Below are 20336 nucleotides of genomic sequence, written 5' to 3'. Positions count from 1 at the left end.
GGCCCCATTGATGTTAGAACTCCAAGAAATAGTTAAATTGGAAAAGAGAACAAATGTCAGCATCTTTTGCAAGCAGAAACAAATTATCATTAACACCCTTTTGTTCTTCTTTATTTTTGTCTTTCTCACTGTTTGAACAGTAAATAAAATGCAGCAACCCAGTGATTAGTTCTCTCAGATCGCTAACTTTGACAGCATCTCTAATATTACCAGCTATTGTTTAAAGCGTCAAAAGCAGAAATGTAAAAATGTTAATAATCAGTTATCCATTTGATTATAAAAATGTTATTTCTGCTCTTATATCATGTTTACCGGCTGCTGATTCAGCTTCATGGTTTTTGCACTATTGCCTGAGATCAAATTCTTCCACTGCAGATTCATATAATTATTTCTGCTTCCTTGATTTGACTGCTTCATGTTAACAATATATGGGTTATTCATTCCAGCTTTGTTTTTTCTTATGGTATTGACTGTTGATGGATACATCTCCATGGGCTCTGCTACACCCCACAGCCAAAATCAAATAGTCACTCTCTCAAGAGTCCAGAAGGCAAGAACCAGCTGGTTATTTAACATCAGAGCCCAGCTCAATGTTATCCTTCAAACATGCACATGTCCATTAAGATTCATAGCACTGCGATATGTAGAGTGCTGCTTCTTTCTGTTCAAGACTGGACAAGTGAAAAATAGACATTTTAATGCGTCACTGTCTAAGATCAGGCAGTTTTAACTTTTAACTTTGGGTTGGAATCCTTCTTCAGACTGATTGATTCATTGTACTAAGGGGCAGAAAGCTGGAAGAGAGGTAGGGGCAGGATACAACTTGGTAAGTGATAGCCAGGCTTTGTCCCACCCCCATATGTCTTCAAGCTTCTCCCCACCCCTTACTACAATCAATCTGAAGAAGGGTCCCAACCTGAAACTTCGACTACCTATGTTCTCCAGAGATGCTGTCTGGCCCGTTGAGTTGTTCCAGCATCTGCAATTCCTTGTGTCTACAAATTATGATAATTGTTCAGGGAAACACTTGGATATGAAGGACAGGTCACAATAGTGAACAGATCCGAAGCAATTCAGTGAATAAAGCCACAAATAACAAATCGCCAAGCAGCGATAGAGGAACAGTTTAATTAAAGAGCATGCCGAAAGGGAATGATACTGAGATGACTGAAGATTGAAGATGGGAGATAATATGGGAAAACTTTTCAATGCAAAGAGTTCTAGCGCCAGAAGTAAGGAAAATGCAAAATTCAGAGGATTAGATGAAGAAGCACAAGGTTGCAGAGGTGGGGAGAGACTGCAACATAGAGAAACATGAACAAAGGCAAGGATTTGGAAAGTAAAACCAGGAAACCAATGAAGGTTATCAATAATTTGCAGGTATTAGTGTACAAGAAGGTGAAAGATGTGTATATAATTCTGTGAATTAGAATTGGTCTTAGGAAGCACTTATGACATCCAATATGGTCAATGCCAACCGCAAGTTGATTGATCAATTCACATTTGGAATTGATGTTAAAACAAAGGAACATTGGTGTACAAAATCAGGAGAGGAATAGATGTGTACAAAATCATAAGAGGAATAGATCGGGTAGACGCACAGAGTCTCTTGCCCAGAGTAGGGGAATCGAGAACCAGAGGACATAGGTTTAAGATGAGGAGGGAAAGATTCAATAGGAACCTGAGGGGTGACATTTTCCACACAAAGGGTGGTGGGTATATGGAACGAGCTGCTGGAGGAGGTAGTTGAGGCAGGTACTATCGCAATGTTTAAGAAACGCTTAGACAGGTACATGGATAGGACAAGTTTAGAGGGATATGGACAAAGTCAGACATGTGGGACTAGTTGGGCAGGTTGGGCTGAAGAGCCCTTTTCCACGCTGTATGACACAGATTGTCATGCAGTTTCCAATTCCAGGCACTGTCTACGTATTACTCATTCAAATCAGCTTCCAAGTCAATGTTTTTTCTTTAACGTTTTGGAATTTGGGTTTCAATTAAATGCCCAAATTTCTCTGCATCGAGTGGCTTCCTCAGCTAGTAGCTTCCAAGCTAGTTTTTTTTCCCAATGGTGGAATTTGGACTTCAATCTAATCACCAAATTTATTTGCATTGTGTTAGTTTAGAAGCACCCAAATGTCAACATCAATTCTGTGTGTCTAGAGTGGCCTGGAAAGACCAACTATTAAAGTTTATTAAAGTAAGTCATTGAGCCACCTAGATTTTTGCTGCACTTTGTAGTTTAGTGGTGTGAATGGGATATGAAATCATGTAATCTGGTTATATTAGGTTAGGCTCCTGAATGACCTATGCATCAACTTAACTATTGTGGTATGTGTATGTTGTTGTATCCCAAATGTATCCACATTTGTAGGACTGAGGAAATTTATTTTGGGAGGAATATTATAATACAATGATACTGGTACCTCTGTGCATAGGTCAGCAAATTCTCCATTGGTGTTGAGAATTTGGTGTCCAGTTAAAACCTATCTGAACAAGGGTCCCGACCTGAAATGTGACGCATCCTTTTTCTCCACAGATGCTGCCTGATCCACTGAGTTACTCCAGCACGTGTCTAACTTTGGTATAAACCAGCATCTGCAGTTCCTTTATACGCACTAATTTAAGTAGAGTTAGGAATTACTTATAGACATTAGACAATAGGTGCAGGAGTAGGCCATTCGGCCCTTTGAGCTAGCACCGCCATTCAATGTGATCATGGCTGATCATCAACAATCAGTACCCCGTTCCTGCCTTCTCCCCACTCAGCTATCTTTAAGAGCCCTAACTAGCTCTCTCTTAAAGGGTTGGACAGGCTAGATGCAGGAAGATTGTTTCCGATGTTGGGGAAGTCCAGAACAAGGGGTCACAGTTTAAGGATAAGGGGGAAATCTTTTAGGACCGAGATGAGAAAAACATTTTTCACACAGAGAGTGGTGAATCTCTGGAATTCTCTGCCACAGAAGGTAGTTGAGGCCAGTTCATTGGCTCGAAGGGCCGAATGGCCTACTCCTGCACCTATTTTCTATGTTTCTATGAAAGCATCCAGAGAACCTGCCTCCACCACCCTCCGAGGCAGATAATTCCACAGACTCACAACTCTCTGCATGAAAAAGTGTTTCCTCATCTCCGTTCTAAATGGCTTACCCCTTATTCTTAAACTGTGGACCCTGGTTCTGGACTCCCCCACATCGGGAACAGGTTTCCTGCCTCTAGCGTGTCCAAACCCTTAACAATCTCCTCTCATCCTTCTAAATTCCAGAGTATACAAGCCCAGCCACTCCATTCTCTCAGCATTTGACAGTCCCGCCATCCCGGGAATTAACCTTGTGAACCTACGTCGCACTCCCTCAATAGCAAGAATATCCTCCCTCAAATTTGGAGACCAAAACTGCACACAATACTCCAGGTGTGGTCTCACTGGGGCCCTGTGCAACTGGAGAAGAACTTCTTTGCTCCTATACTCAACTCCTCTTGTTATGAAGGCCAACATGTCATTCGCTTTCTTCACTGCCTGCTGTACCTGCATGCTTACTTTCATTGACTGATGTACAAGGACCCCCAGATCCCGTTGTATTCCCCTTTTCCAAACATGACACCATTTAAATAACAAAGTGGATACCCTCACATTTATCCACATTAAACTGCACCTGCCATACATCTGCCCACTCACCCAACCTGTCTAAGTCACCTTGCATACTCATAGCATCCTCCCCACAGTTCACACTGCCACCCAGCTTTGTGTCATCTGCAAATTTGCAAATGTTACTTAGAATCCCTTCATCTAAATCATTGATGTATATTGTAAATGGCTGCGGTCCCAGCACTGAGTCTTATGGTACCCCACTAGTCACTGCCTGCCATTCTGAAAGGGACCCGTTAATCCCTACTCTTTGTGTCCTGTCTGCCAACCAATTTTCTATCCATGTCAGCACTCTACCCCCAATACTATGTGCCCTAATTTTGCCCACTAATCTCCTATGTGGGACCTTATCAAATGCTTTCTGAAAGTCCAGGTACTTGTCCATTTTCCTAGTTACATCCTCAAAAAATTCCAGAAGATTAGTCAAGCATGATTTCCCCTTCGTAAGTCCATGCTGACTCGGACCGATCCTTTTACTGCTATCCAAATGTGCCGCTATTTCATCTTTTATGATTGACTCCAGCATCTTCCCCACCACCGATGTCAGGCTAACTGGTCTATAATTCCCTGTTTTCTCTCTCCCACCTTTCTTAAAAAGTGGGATAACATTAGCTACCCTCCAATCAACAGGAACTGATCCTGAATCTATAGAACATTGGAAAATTATCACCAATGCGTCCACGATTTCTAGAGCCACTTCCTTAAGTACCCTGGGATGCAGACCATCAGGCCCTGGGGATTTATCAGCCTTCAGTCCCATCAGTCTAACCAACACCATTTCCTGCCTAATGTGGATTTCCTTCAGTTCCTCCGTCACCCCAGATCCTCTGGCCACTAGTACATCAGGAAGATTGTTTGTGTCCTCCTTAGTGAAGATGGATCCAAAGTATATGTTCAACTCATCTGCCATTTCCTTGTTCCCCATAATAAATTCACTTTTTTCAGTCTTAAGGGTCCAACTTTGGCCTTAACTATTTTTTTCCTTTTCACATGCCTAAAGAATATTTTACTATCCTCCTGTATATTCTTCGCTAGCTTACCTTCATACCTCATCTTTTCTCCCCGTATTGCCTTTTAAGTTATCTTCTTTTGATCTTTAAACGTTACCCAATCCTCTGGCTTCCCGCTCATCTTTGTTATGTTGTACTTTTTCTCTTTTAATGTTATACCGTCCCTGACTTCCTTATGAGGAGCATGACCACCAGGTCAGGACAGTGCGATACTCCAGCACTAATTTGAAAGCACAGAGATGGTACCTGGGTGCACGATATCCAAGGTAAAGATATAAGGTTATTATCTTCATTTACCTTGATCCTGGTGATCAGAATTGATTTTCATTGCTCACTCCAGATTTGTCATAAGAGCACATTCCAGGTTTCAACTGTGAATCATTGGACTTAAAAGGTTCATTAATTTTTGAAAGAGAAATTGTGCCATTAAATAGAATCAACATGTAATCAAATAAATGATAATACGTAATCAAATAAATGATAATACCAAATATAGATCGAAAGAGAGACCCCCCCCCCCCCCCCCCCCCCCCCACCCACCATATCCATCAATATTTAGCCCACTTGGACAATTTCAACACTGCTTACCCATGGCTGTGTCGTAGGCATTGGGGAAGCTCTTGTCTACCCTTTCTCGCATTATAACCCAACTATTGTTCTCAAACTTGCATTCGATGATCTTGTTGTCATATGCTCTCAGTTCTTTATTCACCTAAAACACAAAAAAAACAGATGAGAAATAAGAAAATGAAATAATACAAATCCTGCAGATGTGTGGACACCGGCAAAAAGGTAGAAACTAATGACAATACTAAGCTTCTGCAGAGAAAGAAACACAGCATAACTTTTGAAGTACAGCAAGAGACTACAGATGTTGGAATCTTGAGCAATAAATGAAATGATGGAGTAACAGCGGCACAGTGGTAGAGTTGCTGTCTTACAGCGCCAGAGACCCGGATTTGATCCTGACTACAGGTGCTGTCTGTACAGAGTTTGTATGTTCTCCCTTGGGTTTTCTCCGGGTGCTCCGGTTTCCTTCCACACTCCAAAGATGTGCAGGTTTGTAGGTTAATTGGCTTTGGTAAAGATTGTAAACTGTCCCTAGTGTATAGGATAGTGCTGGTGTATGGGGATTGCTGGTCGGCGTGGACTTGGTGGGCCGAAGGGCCTGTTTCCGCGCTGTACGTCTAAAAACAAAAACTCAGTGGGTCATGTAGCAACTGGGGATGAAAGGATAGGTGGATACAGGTGAGGGGAGTGATTGGCAGATGGTTGTAGTAAGGATACAGATTAATAGAGACAAAAGGGTACCAAAGAAAGAAAGAAGAGCAAAATGTAAAGGAGGGAGGGATATGGGTGGAAGTGAGAAAGGGAAATATGAAACAAGGGGGTGGGAGATGAGCATACGATGGAGGGGAAAGGAGCAGGGTGACCAGGGTGGTGGGAGACGGCTGGAGAAGTGTGTGCGGAAGAACAGGGGAGGTGAGAGGACATTTCTTGAAATTGCAGAACTCAATTTTCATACCTTTTCGTTGTAAGCTACCCAAATGGAATACAAGGTCTGCTCAATCACCGGATTGACAACCATTCTAACTCACCTTCTCATCCCGACTGACAGACATTTCTGCCCATGGTCTCCCCTACTGCCAGAATAACACACCCCACACGCAAACTGATGAAACAGCACCTCATATTCTGCTTGGGTGGCTTACAAACCAGTAATATATCCCCAACCCCGATGCACACCCATTTCTCACACCATCTTCCAATGTCACCCAACCCTACTCTTTTAACCCTTCTTTGCACACACATCTCCCATCCCCGAGTCGTCATCTTCTTTTTAACCCCCCACCCCCTCCCCGCATCCATTTCCACCCATATCCCTCCCTCCAGCCTCATATTTGACTCCTCCACTTCTCGTTATCTGACACCCTTGTGTCTCCTTTTCATGTCTAGCTTTTGTCCCTTACTCTATCCGTCCATCTGCCAACTAACCCCCCCCCCCCCCCCCCCACCCTCCTCACCACCTGTACCCACCTATAATTTTCCATGCTTTGTCCCGCCCCACCTCCCTTTTCCAGCTTTCTTCCCCCGACTCCATCACTCTGAAGACGTGTCCTGATCCGAATTGTCCTCTGTCCATTTCCTCCACAGATGCTGCCTGATCCGCTGAGTTTCTCCAGCACTTTGTGTTTTGCTCATGGGCTAGAATGTGCTTTGTTATATTTTTAAGTCATAATTGCAATAACCTGTGTCCTATCTTAGAAAACCTTTTACCAAATAATGATTGAGGTTTCTGAGTTTATCTTCAGGGTGGACATCTTTGTGGAATACCTAGGGGTCTCCCAGCCCTATACGCAAGTGCCTCTTCCTAGATATCCATGCTGTCTCAACTGTTTGGGGTTTGTAGATATTTGTGAAGGGCAGCACTGTGGCGCAGCGATAGAGTTGCTGCTTTAGGGTTCGATCCTGACCACGGGTGCTGTCTGTACGGAGTTTGTGCCTTCTTCCCGTGACCTGCGTGGGTTTTCTCTGGGAGCTTTGGTTTCCTCCCACATTCCAAAGACATACAGGTTTGTAGGTTTATTGACTTTGGTAAAAAATTGTAAATTGTCCCTCGTGTGTGTAGGATAGTTTTGGTGTGCGGGTATCGCTGGTCAGCGCGGACTCGGTGGGGCAATGAGACGGTTTCTGCACTATATCTCTAAACTAAACTAAATTTGGTGTATGCAAAATTCATCTTATTTGGATCTGAATCTGAGACTGTGTTGAAAATGACAGGGATTTTTCAGTTCTTATGTCTTCATTATCATCTCACAAATTAATACCCATATCCATCTGTAACATCTGCAAATCAATTCTGTATTCAAACCGAGTCTCGTCCCTATTTAACTCCCTTCACCTTTTGGCTGCTCTAATTTACACTATTCACCCCATCTGCATTCATTATCTTTACAAATATTTGTATCTATCTTGATTAAATTCTACTTTATTGCTTCCATTATTGCCATCACAGCCAGTTTATTTCTACATTTTAATGTTTACCTTCCCACACATGTCTATTAGTTGCCATTGAAGCTTCATTTTCTAATCACGCCAGTTCATTAAAGTAGTGTGTACTAATACTCTGCAAGTTTCTAAACATATTGTTAACTAATGCATACATCTCTCACCCACAACTCCAACTACCTACCGTTGATTATGTGCATTACTGACATTTAGTTCCCAGCTTCTCAGCCATTTCAACAATAAAACAACTGCACACCCACTGGCCCACGACATTTGGTTGATGACAGATGTTGAAACTGACTAAATTTGGCCTACTACTCAACAACTTCAACCACTTGCTATTGAGGGAGTGCAGCTTAAGTTTACCAGGTTAATTCCCGGGATGGCGAGACTGACACATGATGAAAGAATGGGTCGACTGGGCTTGTATTCACTGGAATTTAGAAGGATGAGAGGGAATCTTATAGAAACATATAAAGTTCCTAAGGGATTGGACAAGCTAGATGCAGGAAAATGTTCCAGATGATGGGGGAGCCCAGTTTAAGAATAAGGGGAGGCCATTTAGGATTGAGATGAGGAAAATCTTCTTGACCCAAAGAGTTATTAATCTGTGGAATTCTCTGCCACAGAAGGCAGTGGAGGCCAATTCACTTCAAGATAGTTAGAATTAGCTCTTAGTGCTAACGGAATCAAGGGATATGGGGAAAAAGCTGGAGCTGGGGACTGATTTTAGATGATCAACTATGATGATAGTGAATGGCGGTGCTGGCTCGGGGCCGAATGGCCTATTCCTGCACCTATTTTCTATGTTTCTACACTGGGAAAGATTGCGGCTCACAAATGTCTTATGACCATATAACCATATAACAATTACAGCACGGAAACAGGCCATCTCGACCCTTCTAGTCCGTGCCGAACACATAATCGCCCCTAGTTCCATATACCTGCGCTCAGACCATAACCCTCCATTCCCTTCCCATCCATATAACTATCCAATTTATTTTTAAGATGATCTGAGGCATGGGGAGATTGACCTACTGCAGATACGTAAAACTCTTATCCCTTCACTGATAAAGCAACCCAACAAATGTTTCTAGCTTTCAACTTAATATGAATAATGTCAGAGAAAATACATATGCCTAAATAAAGCTATTCAGAAGTTCAGTAAAAAAAGATGAGGAAACATTTAAAATAAATCATCCACGTGCCAGAGCACTTGTTCAAATGCATTTTTCAAAAAATTAAACACAGAATTTTACAAAAGATCTTTAAAAATATATTTACGATATATGATATGATACACCTATATAGGCAAGTTGTCCATCTTAACTGCTCTGAGAAGTCACGCATAGGCCAGACCCGATAACGATGGCAGATTTTCTTTCCAGAACGTGTGAAAACAACTGGATTTTTAACAAAACTGCAAGAGTTTCATCGCTACTGATGATGATAATCCTGAGCTACTTGAATTTAAATTTCCCTGTTGCCACGATGCGAATTATACTTGTGCTTCTGACTCAGAGTTCCGCATGCACATCATGTAATCTGCGCCGTTCAAAGACAACAGGACTTGAACAAGTAGGAATAGTAGTAGACCATTCAACCCCTCAAATCTGCTGCACCATTCAATGGGTTTGTGGCTGACACAACATTCCTTAAGTCCATTTCCTGTCTTGTCATCATGACCCTTGATTCACTAATTGATAAGAAATCAATGTATCAGCATTAACCATAAAATCTTTACCCCCACAGCCTTTGTGGCATGCAGTTCCAAAGACTCACAACTCTCAAAGAAGAAAAAACTTCCTCATCTCAGTCTTAAATTCTTTTCTGAAAGGATTCCTATGTTCATTCCCATTACAGGAAATGTCCTTTCAGCATTTACTTTGTCTATCTCCCCCAAAAATCTAATGTATCAACAGGATTACCTCGTGTTCTCCAAGCACCAAAAAGTAAAGTTCCCAACCTGTTTAATATTTCTTCATAGGACAATCTCCCCATGCCTAAGATCATTGTACAGAACCATCCCAGAGCAGCCTCAGATAAAATAGTACATTTCCTTAAATTATGAAACCAAAGCTGTTCCTTGTACTCAAGAGTGCCTTTCACAGTTGCAGCACCATTTATTTCCCTCCTTCCAGTTTTTTACAATTTTTCTCCCCTTAAATAATGCTCCCTTTGTTTGCTCTTCCTTCCACAATGAATAACCTCATATTTTCCCCACAGGTACACTATTTACCAACATTATGCTGCTCGTTTATAAACCATTATCTCCCTGTGAAAGCTCGTTTCCTTGCAATTTTACTTCCCACCTAGTTTTTGGCATTTACAATTCTGCTCATTGTGCATTTGCTTCCTTTCTTCAATTCATTTAAATGTATCATGAACAGTTGCAGTCCAATCGATGATCCCTGTGGCAACCCCTGCTCACAGGCTGTCAACCAAAGAATGACCCTCTTAACCGTGCTCGCTGCCACTTCCATGTTAGCCAATCTTTTATCCCTGCTGATAAATTACCATCAACACTGCGCACTTTTATTTTGCAACTTAACCTTCAGCACCGCACCAGATTGAATTCCAAATACAATACCTTCTTTTATTCTCCTCTGTCTGTTCTGGCTGAGGCTTCCTCAAAATAAAATATTTGTCTGACAATATTTTCCAGTCCCCTCTACTTGTATCTTAAGCCGGATATGCAGGGAAATTTCAGACATCTAAAGCTTTAAACTTTCCCTAAGTGCTGGTGATAATGATAAACTGAGTTCAAAAGGAGTAATCAGTACTAATTGGCAAAACATTTGCATTTGAGGATTCAGTGGCAAAATGACCTGGCACTTGGTTTTTCTTGTTTCTGAATGTTCATAGTTTTGAGCAAAGCCCCATTTCTCACATGTTACATTGAGAGCTTTCAACAAAATAAGCATGGCCAGCCCCGGGCCTGAATTTCAGATATCTAGACCACATATAGTTTATGTGCAGAATGATGGGAAAGGACGGGGAATGAGGTTGACTAGATACCTTTTTCAAAAAGCCAGCCACGCACAATTATATGAATGGTCTACTTGTGTGCTTTACGATGTAAAACATTGTACCAATCTGACATGAAATTAAGCACAATGAATGGCAGGAATGAGTTGTAAAATACAGCAAACCCTTGTTTTAACAGACCCCTTTATAATGACTTTCAGTTATAACGGACGGACCACCGACTCGCACTGCGTCCCCGGCTGCTTAGAGAGCAGGCTTCTGACGGCCCCTTCCAAGGACACAAGGTGCACCTTCCTTCCACCATTCTTCCATTGCATTGTCCACTCAACCTCCGCCGCCTCCTTCTCCCATCGTTCTGTCCACTTGGCCTCTCCTTCCCCTACCACTCCCTCCTCCTCCTTCTCCACTTCTCCCTCAGTGTCCTCACTGACATACTCTACCTTGGAAGCGGCAGCTGGTGAGAGAAGAGGGAGCCCCACCGTGAGAGAGCACGTCCTGTCGTTGGCAGCGGCCTGAAGAAAGTGCTGTCACCAGGTGCTACAATGTGAGCCGCAACAACAGCCACGTCAACCAGTGAAGAAGGCCTTGCTGGTGCAGACCAGCTGCATCTGCACGTAATTTTAAGGTGAAACGATACAAAGTGATGGAGTAACTCAGCAGATTAAATCAGTCTGAAGAAGACCCCGACGTCACCTATCCATGTTCTCCAGAGATGCTGCCGGAGTTACTACAGCAATTTGTGTCCTTTTATATATTACCCTTAATCTGCAGTTCTTTGTTTCAACTACATACAATGATAACATCATACTTGGTTATAACGGACAATTGGCAATAACGGACATCATTATCTCCGGTATGGTCCGTGATAATGAGGGTTTTCTGTAATACAAAGACCTTTCTAGTTCTACATTTTACACCAAGTTGCTCCCTCACCAGTTAGTTCGATTTATATAGCTATAGTTTTATAACCTACCGAGCAGTCAATTTGCACTCAGCAAAATCCCATAAATAGTAAACGAATGACTGACAATTTAAACTGCCCAAGACTACTCTGTTTAATTCTGACAGAGGCATGACCAATGAGACACAAAGTGCAAACATTATCTGGGGCAAATCTGATTACTCAGTACAATCCATAACTGTAAACTAATCAGACAGGTGACAATAATTTGAATTGGGCACGATTCTGTAAACATCGTAACATTCCTGAAGTCAATTCACTTTTGCCATCAGGGCTTCCATTAAAACCATATTTTATCCAAGAGTGTTCAGCAACATCAAGCATATGATTAATGGAAATAAACAAACAGCCATATACCGGTTCACAATGGTGCTGTTTATATTCATTTTACATATTAATAAAAAAACTATTCCAATCTCTGGAAGCCACAAAGACACAAAGTGCTGGAGTAACTTAGCGGGTCAGGCAGCACCTCTGGAGAACATGGATAGGTGACGTTTCGGAACGGAATATGACTGTGCTGGGGTCCCATTCTTAATACATAATGCATGACGGTAGCATGAGAGAAAATGGTGCTTTGCCTCTACAATTGCTGTTCCGTCGGTGACGGACTAGCCACTAGAAGAGAATTTGGCCAACAGCATCAGCGATCTAATGGGAATGACAACATGGACAGAGTCTGCGAATGAAATTTCGCTAGAACTCCAGTAAGGTAGGGACCTGGAGTTAGAGACGCTGGTAAGTAGGTCTCGTTATTTACCTCCATGAAAGTCACTATGGTGGACGAACAGTATTCAGCATTGCTCCACTTAAATTTTCGTCAGCTAATCTTCAGTTATATTACAAACAGATGCGAGGACTTAAAGATATGAAATTACTAATACCATCTCTACTCACGGAGGTGATGGGATTTGCATGAAATACCTATTCTTCAGTTCTATGGTATCGGCTACCTTTAGACACTAGGTGCATGCTATGGGTTAAGGGTTGTGCGTATATGCATAATCAGCATGTTAAAGTCCAAAATCGTACGCTTTGGTGGTATCATAGGTTAATCACTTGGGTGCAATCAAGTCTAGGTAGCCAGGAATGTTTTATCTAACCTCTTTTGGCACGAGTGTAGCATCATATTAAATCAATGTCAAAATCAAAATAGATGAAGGATCACTAGTATTTTAATGACTTGATGACTTATGGAACACTAGATCGAGATGTTGCATCCAGGCTCATTCACCAGTAGATATATATTTTATAGATATATGCAGGCATGGTTCCCGCTAATGTTGGGAATCGTATAAGAACCTTATTTGGTTAATTCTAACATAGAGTTGCTGGCTCAGCCGTCCTATGCATGATAATTAATTCGGAGACATATATACAGCACGGATACTGACGACTGGGAGTTCATTTTCGAATGGGGTCTTTGACATAATTAGTTATAGTACCATTATCTGTGCCAAATGTCCCTTCTCATCATATTCTGCTAGAAGCAGGACACACCATGTTGGGTCTCACCCTCTGATATCCAGATTCATGAAGGGTATCTTCAACTCAAACCTCCCAGGCTTAGACACTCAGAGATATGGGATGTTCACATTGTGCTGACGCCGCTTGCGAGTGTGCCCTCGGGTTCATCCCTGTCCTTGGCCTAACTCACTTAAAGTGGTTATACTCATGGCACTGGTTCAGCGCATAGGGTCCAGTCATTGCATAGCGTGACTGGTCAGCATGGTTACAGCGGCAGACAAATAACTATTTATGTTGTGGCTTAGTCAAGCAGTGTAGACCAGGCGCATCAGGTCTGTAACTACAGTTTGGGCATACCCCATGGACCTTCGGTTATGTATGGTCATCTACTACTATACGTTAGGTCACTTAGAGCCTTAGGGGCATGGATCTAGCAATATTGTCAGTTACATAAACCTCATAGAAGGTATCAGTATAGACCATCTCCAGGTTAAACGGGTTCTGGCTTATGCAGGAGTGACTGACTTTTTAAGCATCTCACTCCACCACGGCTGTAACAGTTCAGCGGTAGGGGTATGGACGTTCTACGGTACCACATCCTAGTGTCTCCAGGGTGGCCAAACGAACGATCTTTCAATACATTGTACAAACCCATTGCCAGTCCGGGGGTATTTGCGAACTCATTTAGTTCTGTCTATAGTTCCTCTTGGATGACAGGGGTTACTATTGTGATTATTGGTTCATAGAAGAGCATCAGCATGTCTACATCTATGACATGTCTGAATACATGATTATGTTTACTCATCCTTGGTCAATTGATGTATTGTGTGACGCATGAACTCGTTCCACGGCATGAAGTCACAGAGCTTTAAAATCTTCACGTAGTCACTCACGTGACTCCAAAGTAAAATAGTAAGATTAAACGAGAACTTACCAGTTTGAAGTTTGATCTTTATTTTATGACGAGTTACGATTTTGTCTCCCCCAGGAGATCACGAGGTTCTTGGGGTGGAGAGGGGTGATAGCGGTATAAAGGGGAGGGTAGTGTCTTGTGTTCTGTGTCTTGTGTCTACTGTTTGTGGGTGTGTCTGTTTAGTGTTCAGCCATGAGCGAATGGCGGTGCGGGCTCGATGGACCTGGTGGTCTGCTCTCGCACCTACTTTCTATGTTTCTATGTTTCTATGATGAGGGATTACGTGCCCTCCGCTCCCAACCCCTCCTCATAAAACTCAGCTGGTAGTTCTAGTTTCTCGAATCTTTCTATTCTCAGGTCAATGTTTCCTGTCTGTGACTTCACACCACTGCTTTGAAGATCTTTGTGGGGTACCAGTGGAGAATGTTTGCCCCACATCCTCACTGATTGGTCTTTGGAGGACGTACACTCCATTGAGGATAAATGGGGATCCTGTGGATAGGGTGAACTGTTTTAAATATCTGGGAGTCCACATCTCCGAGGATATGACATGGGCATCACATGCCTCAGCACTCGTGAGTAAGGCAAGGCAGCGCCTTTACCACCTCAGGCAATTGAGGAAATTCAGAGTGTCTCCGAGGATCCTCCAGTGCTTCTACACAGCGGCGGTGGAAAGCATCTTGTCTGGGAACATTACCATCTGGTTTGGAAATTGCTCTGCCAAGGACAAGAAGGCTCTGCAGAGAGTAGTGCGTTCGGCCGAACGCACTATGGGAACTTCACTCGCCCCCCTGCAGGAACTATACAACAGGAGGTGCAACTCCAGAGCAAATAAAATCATGGGAGACCCCTTCCACCCCTGCAACGGACTGTTCCAGCTGCTACGGTCAGGCAAACGCCTCCGTTGCCATGCGGTGAGAACGGAGAGGTTGAGAAGGAGTTTCTTCCCAGAGGCAATTCGGACTGTAAACGCCTATCTCACCAGGGACTAACTCTACTGAACGTTTTTCCTTCCATTATTTATTATGTAAAAGAATATGTGTATTATGATTGTGTTTATAATTTGTTTGGCTGTTTTGTTGTTTGTCTTTTGCGAGCATTGCCACTTTCATTTCACTGCACATCTCGTATGTGTATGTGACAAATAAACTTGACTTGCCTTGACTTGACTTGGGTCAGGAAATCAAGGCTTTTAATTATGTGCACATTTACTCTGACACTCAATACTACTTAATGAACACATTTATATTATTATATAAATCTTCACATTTTTCTCAACATTGGACGGTCACGGTAGCGTTGCTGCCTTCCAGCGAATGCACCGCCGGAGACCCGGGTTCAATCCTGAATACGGGTGCTGTCTGGACGGAGTTTGTACATTCTCCCCGTGACCGCGTGGGTTTTCTCCGAGATCTTCGGTTTCCTCCCACACTCCAAAGAAGTACAGGCATGTAGGTTAATTGGCTTAGTAAATGTAAAAATTGTCCCTAGTGGATATAGGATAGTGTGTTAATGTGCAGGGATCGCTTTTTTTCCTCAAGTAGTTCTCTTCTTAAGCTACCAAGGCTCAATCATGTAAACGGATACTATTGATATAGCTTTTCTGATCTCCACTGAACTTTGTATTATCTCCCTTTCCCAGTGCCTTAATTATCTTCCATCTTATTACATGAATTTTAATTTCTTAATCTTCCTCTGGTGGCTGATCAAAGGGACTTTAAGCTGCTACTGATAATTTTACTGTATATTTCTCACGAGGTAAGTAAAATATTTACAAATCCCCAATGACTTGTTGATAGCTTGCCGCTTGGGGTGTACAGTTTGAATGTAATTTACCATCGAACTACATGCAAATACAGTCATGATAAATTCTGTCTCTAAAATAATAATGAGACTGCAGAAAATGGAAGGTTAAGTAAAAACTTTCTTGGATGTTTTTATTTCCAACTTGAATCCTGGCTCAACATATCTAAGACTGAATACTACCCAATTAACCACATGAGTATACATGATGCCTTATGGTTCAAGTTACAGTGCATTCAGACCCCTTCACTTTTTCCACATTTTGTTATGTTACAGCCTTATTTTAAAATTGATTAAATTCTTTTTTTTAAATCATCAATCTACACAGTACCCCAGAATAAAGAGGTAAAAATAGGTGTTTAGAAATTTTTGCAAAGTAATTAAAAAGAAAATATCTGAAATATCACATTTACATAAGTATTCAGACCCTTTACTCGTTACTTTGTTGAGGCACCTTTGGCAGCGATTACAGCCTCAAGTCTTCTTTGGTATGACGCTATAAGCTTGGCACACCTGCATTTGGGTAATTTCTCCCATTCTTCTCTGCAGCTCTATCAGGTTGGATGGGGAGCGTCTATGCACAGCTATTTTCAGGTCCATCCAGAGATGTTCAATTGGGTTCAAGTCCGGGCTCTGGCTGGGCCACTCGAGGACATTCACAGACTTGTCACGAAGCCACTCCTGCGTTGTCTAGACTGCGCTTAGGGTCATTGTCCTGTTGGAAGGTAAACCTCCACCCCAGTCTGAGGTCCAGAACGCTCTGGAGCAGGTTTTCTTCAAGGATCTCTCTGTAATTTGCACCGTTCATCTTTCCCTCGATCCTGACTAGTCTCCCAGTTCTTTCCGCTGAAAAACATCCCCATAGCATGATGCTGCCACCACCATGCTTCACCGTAGGTATGGTATTGGCCAGGTGATGAGCGGTGCCTGGTTTCCTCCAGACGTGACGCTTGGCATTCAGGCCAAAGAGTTCAATCTTGGTTTCTCATAGTCTGAGAGTCCTTTAGGTGCCTTTTGGCAAACTCCAAGCGGGCTGTCATGTGCCCTTTACTGAGGAATGGCTTCCGTCTGGCCACTCTACCATAAAGACTTGGAGTGCTGCAGATATAATTGTCCTTCTGGAAGGTTCTCCCATCTCCACAGAGTAACTCTGGAGATCTGTCAGAGTGACCATCGGATTCTTGGTCACCTCCCTGACAAAGGCTCTTCTCCCCCGATTTCTCAGTTTGGCCGGGCGGCCAGCTCTATGAAGTGTCCTGGTGGTTCCAAAGGTCTTCCATTTAAGATTAACGGTGGCCACTGTGCTCTTCAGAACCTGCAATGTTTCATACCGTTCCCCAGATCTGTGTCTCGACACATTCTTGTCTCTGATGTCTACGGACAATTCCTTCGTCTTCATGGCTTGGTTTTTGTTCTGACATGCACTGTCAACTGTGGGACCTTATATAGACAGGTGTGTGCCTTTCCAAATCATGTCCAATCAATTTAATTTACCACTGGTGGGCACCAATCAAGTTATGGAAACATCTCAAGGATAGTTAATGGAAACAGGATGAACCTAAGCTCATTTGAGTGTCATAGCAAAGGGGATGTAAATGTGATATTTCAGTTATTTACTATTAATTACTTTGCAAAAATTTCTAAACACCTGTTTTTGCTTCTTCATTCTGGGGTATTGTGTGTAGATTGATGATTAAAAAAAAAAATTAAATCCATTTTAAAATAAGGCTGTAACGTAACAAAATGTGGAAAAAGTGAAGGTCTGAATACTTTCTGAATGCACTGTATGGCAAACACTGGGAAAGGACATTGGAATAAATCTAATCAGCCATAAACAAGTCAAATGCAGGCATCGACAAAGACGGTTTAGTTTAGTTTAGAGATTCAGCATGGAAACAGGGCCTTTGACCCACCGAGTCCACATCGACCAGCGATCACAACACACGATCACTACACTACACACACTAGGGACAATTTACAATTTTACCAAAGCCAATTAGCTTGTATGTCTTTGGTATGTGGGAGGAAACTGGAGCACCCAGAGAAAACCCATGCAGGTCACAGGAAGAACGAACAAACTCCGTACAGACAGCACCCGTAATCAGGATCGAACCGGGGTCTCTAGCGCTGTACGGCAGCAACTCTACCACTGCGTCACCATGCCGACAAAGTTGAAATATCCAACGATTTACCACAACCCCCATTACATCCTCACAATTGTTGATGATTGATGCTTGCTCATCCTACCAGCGGTATAGAACTATTAATACTTTGAAACCTGAGCCTCCATTGAAATCTACTATAACCTAGTAATGGTAAAAATGTGAGCGTTGCTGCTTCAAGGAGATAAATATGTTGATAGACTAATTATCTTTTCAAAGACAATGCAATACTTTATTGGCTGGAACTAAACCTTTTAACAATTTGTTAGTAGGTAACACAACAAGACATGGCAAAGGTCCTATCTTGACTCTGGTATTGGAATAGCAACGGAAGCTCTTATTTTCTATAATTAACAGGGCAAATAAGTTATCCTCCAATTTTCTGAAATAAATCATAACCGGTGGATTGGTAGTTTAGTTTAGAGAAACAGCTCGGAAACAGGCCCTTTGGTCCACTGAGTCCGAGCTGACCAGTGATCCCTGTACACTAGCACTATCCTACGCATTGGGGACAATTTACAATATTTACCAAAGCCAATTAACCTACAATCCTTGGAGTGTAGGAGGAAACTGGAGCACCTGGGGAAAACCCACGTGGTCATGAGGAGAACGTCCACAATCCGTACAGACAGCACCCGTAGTCAGGATCGAACCGGGGTCTCTGGCTGCAACTCTACCACTGCATCACCCTGCCTTCCAAACTCGAAAATGTTGTAAAGTCGCATTTGAATAAAACCATTTCAACAACCTTATATAATGAAATCAGATGGTGAAGCATTATTGATCCAAGTCCATTATTCTTGATCAATGTATTCAGATATGTTGCAAACAATGAAAATTTTACCTAAATAAATGCAATGTCAAAATGGTTCATTGTTATTCAGCAATGAAAACAGATAAATTCAACAAATTGTTTTCACACTGCGAATGGATAGCCAACATACATGTAGGTGAATGACAAATACATCTTGTGTTTCATTATAATCCATCAAGCTATAACAAGGATTCATCAGCAGGAGAGAAATATGATTACAACTTCAATGCTGATACATTGATGTAATTCTGGTACCAGTGATATATTCCATCCTCAGAATATCTGTAACACATGCTGTGGGCACATCTTTCAACTCTTAAGTCTGGATTGATAAAGCTAGACTAAACTCTGCTAACAATAGCCTACCTCTCAATCAACCACCAGCTTTTAGTGCATTTAATTGAGTTTAGGAATGTTAATCTATTCCCGACCGGGGAGGGTCCATTTAAAAAAAACACGATTTGAGTTATTTTTAACTATTGAACATTTTCACCTGGAAACAAAAGAATATCTGGTGCAAAAATGTTTTTAAAATGTCACGTTTAACTCCACCTGGAAATATGAACAAGCTAGCTCGCCAAGTTTATTCATAATACAGAAAAAAAGAATTGCAGATGCTGCTTAATACACAAAATGACAGCAGATTAGGCAGCATGTTCAAGTAGGAACTGCAGATGCTGGAAAATCGAAGGTAGACTAAAAGTGCTGGAGAAACTCAGCGGGTGCCGCAGCATCTATGGAGCGAAGGAAATAGGCAACGTTTCGGGCCAAAATCCTTCTTCAGGTTGATCAGTCTGAAGAAGGGTTTCAGCCCGAAACGTTGCCTATTTCCTTCGCTCCATAGATGCTGCCGCACCCACTGAGATTAGGCAGCATCCCTGCAGAACGTGGATAAGTGGTGATTTGGATTGGCACCCTTCAGTCTGAAGACTGAAGAAGGGTCTCGACCTGAAACGTCAGCTATCCATGTTCTGCAGAGATGGTGCCTGACCTGCTGAAGTTCTCCAACACTTTGGGTCCTTTATTCATTGTACATTGTTGCCTTTCAAGGAATCTCACAAAAATCACTTGATAGGTCATCGATGTGAAAAGTTTTTTGAGGAAAATGGACAAGGGAGAGCCAGTGGATGTAGTGTAACTGGACTTTCAGAAAGCATTTGGTAAGGTCCCACATAGAAGATTAGTGGGCAAATTTAGGGCACATGGTATTGGGGGTAGAATGCTGACATGGATAGAAAATTGGTTGGTAGACAGTAAACAAAGAGTAGGGATTAACGGATCCCTATCAGAAATGCAGGCAGTGACTAGTGGGGTACCGCAAGGCTTGGTGCTGGGACTGCAGCTATTTACAATATACTTCAGTGATTTAGATGAAGGGATTCAAAGTAACATTAGCAAATTTGCAGATGACACAAAGCTGGGTGGCAGTGTGAACTGTGAGGAGGATGCTATGAGAATGCAGGGTGACTTGGACAGGTTGGATGAGTGGGCAGATGCATGGCAGATGCAGTTTAATGTAGATAAATGTCAGGTTAACCACTTTGGTAGCAAAAACAGGAAGGCAGA

General features: G+C 42.3%; 1 protein-coding gene across 2 annotated transcripts in view; it reads right to left on the bottom strand.

Annotated features, from left to right (window-relative positions):
• rngtt (RNA guanylyltransferase and 5'-phosphatase) overlaps positions 1-20336 on the bottom strand; it is a 270693-nt gene that overhangs the window by 14847 nt on the left and 235510 nt on the right. For both annotated transcript variants that reach the window (XM_055636039.1, XM_055636038.1), the window contains one exon: positions 5242-5365. In XM_055636039.1, coding sequence (XP_055492014.1) covers positions 5242-5365 — 124 coding nt within the window. The remainder of the gene's footprint in view (positions 1-5241; positions 5366-20336) is intronic.

Source organism: Leucoraja erinacea, chromosome 5 (genome assembly GCF_028641065.1).
Source record: "Leucoraja erinacea ecotype New England chromosome 5, Leri_hhj_1, whole genome shotgun sequence".
Taxonomy (NCBI): Eukaryota; Metazoa; Chordata; class Chondrichthyes; order Rajiformes; family Rajidae; genus Leucoraja; species Leucoraja erinaceus.
The sequence above is the reverse complement of the archived record's forward strand: the minus strand, read 5'-3'. Positions and strand labels throughout refer to the sequence as shown.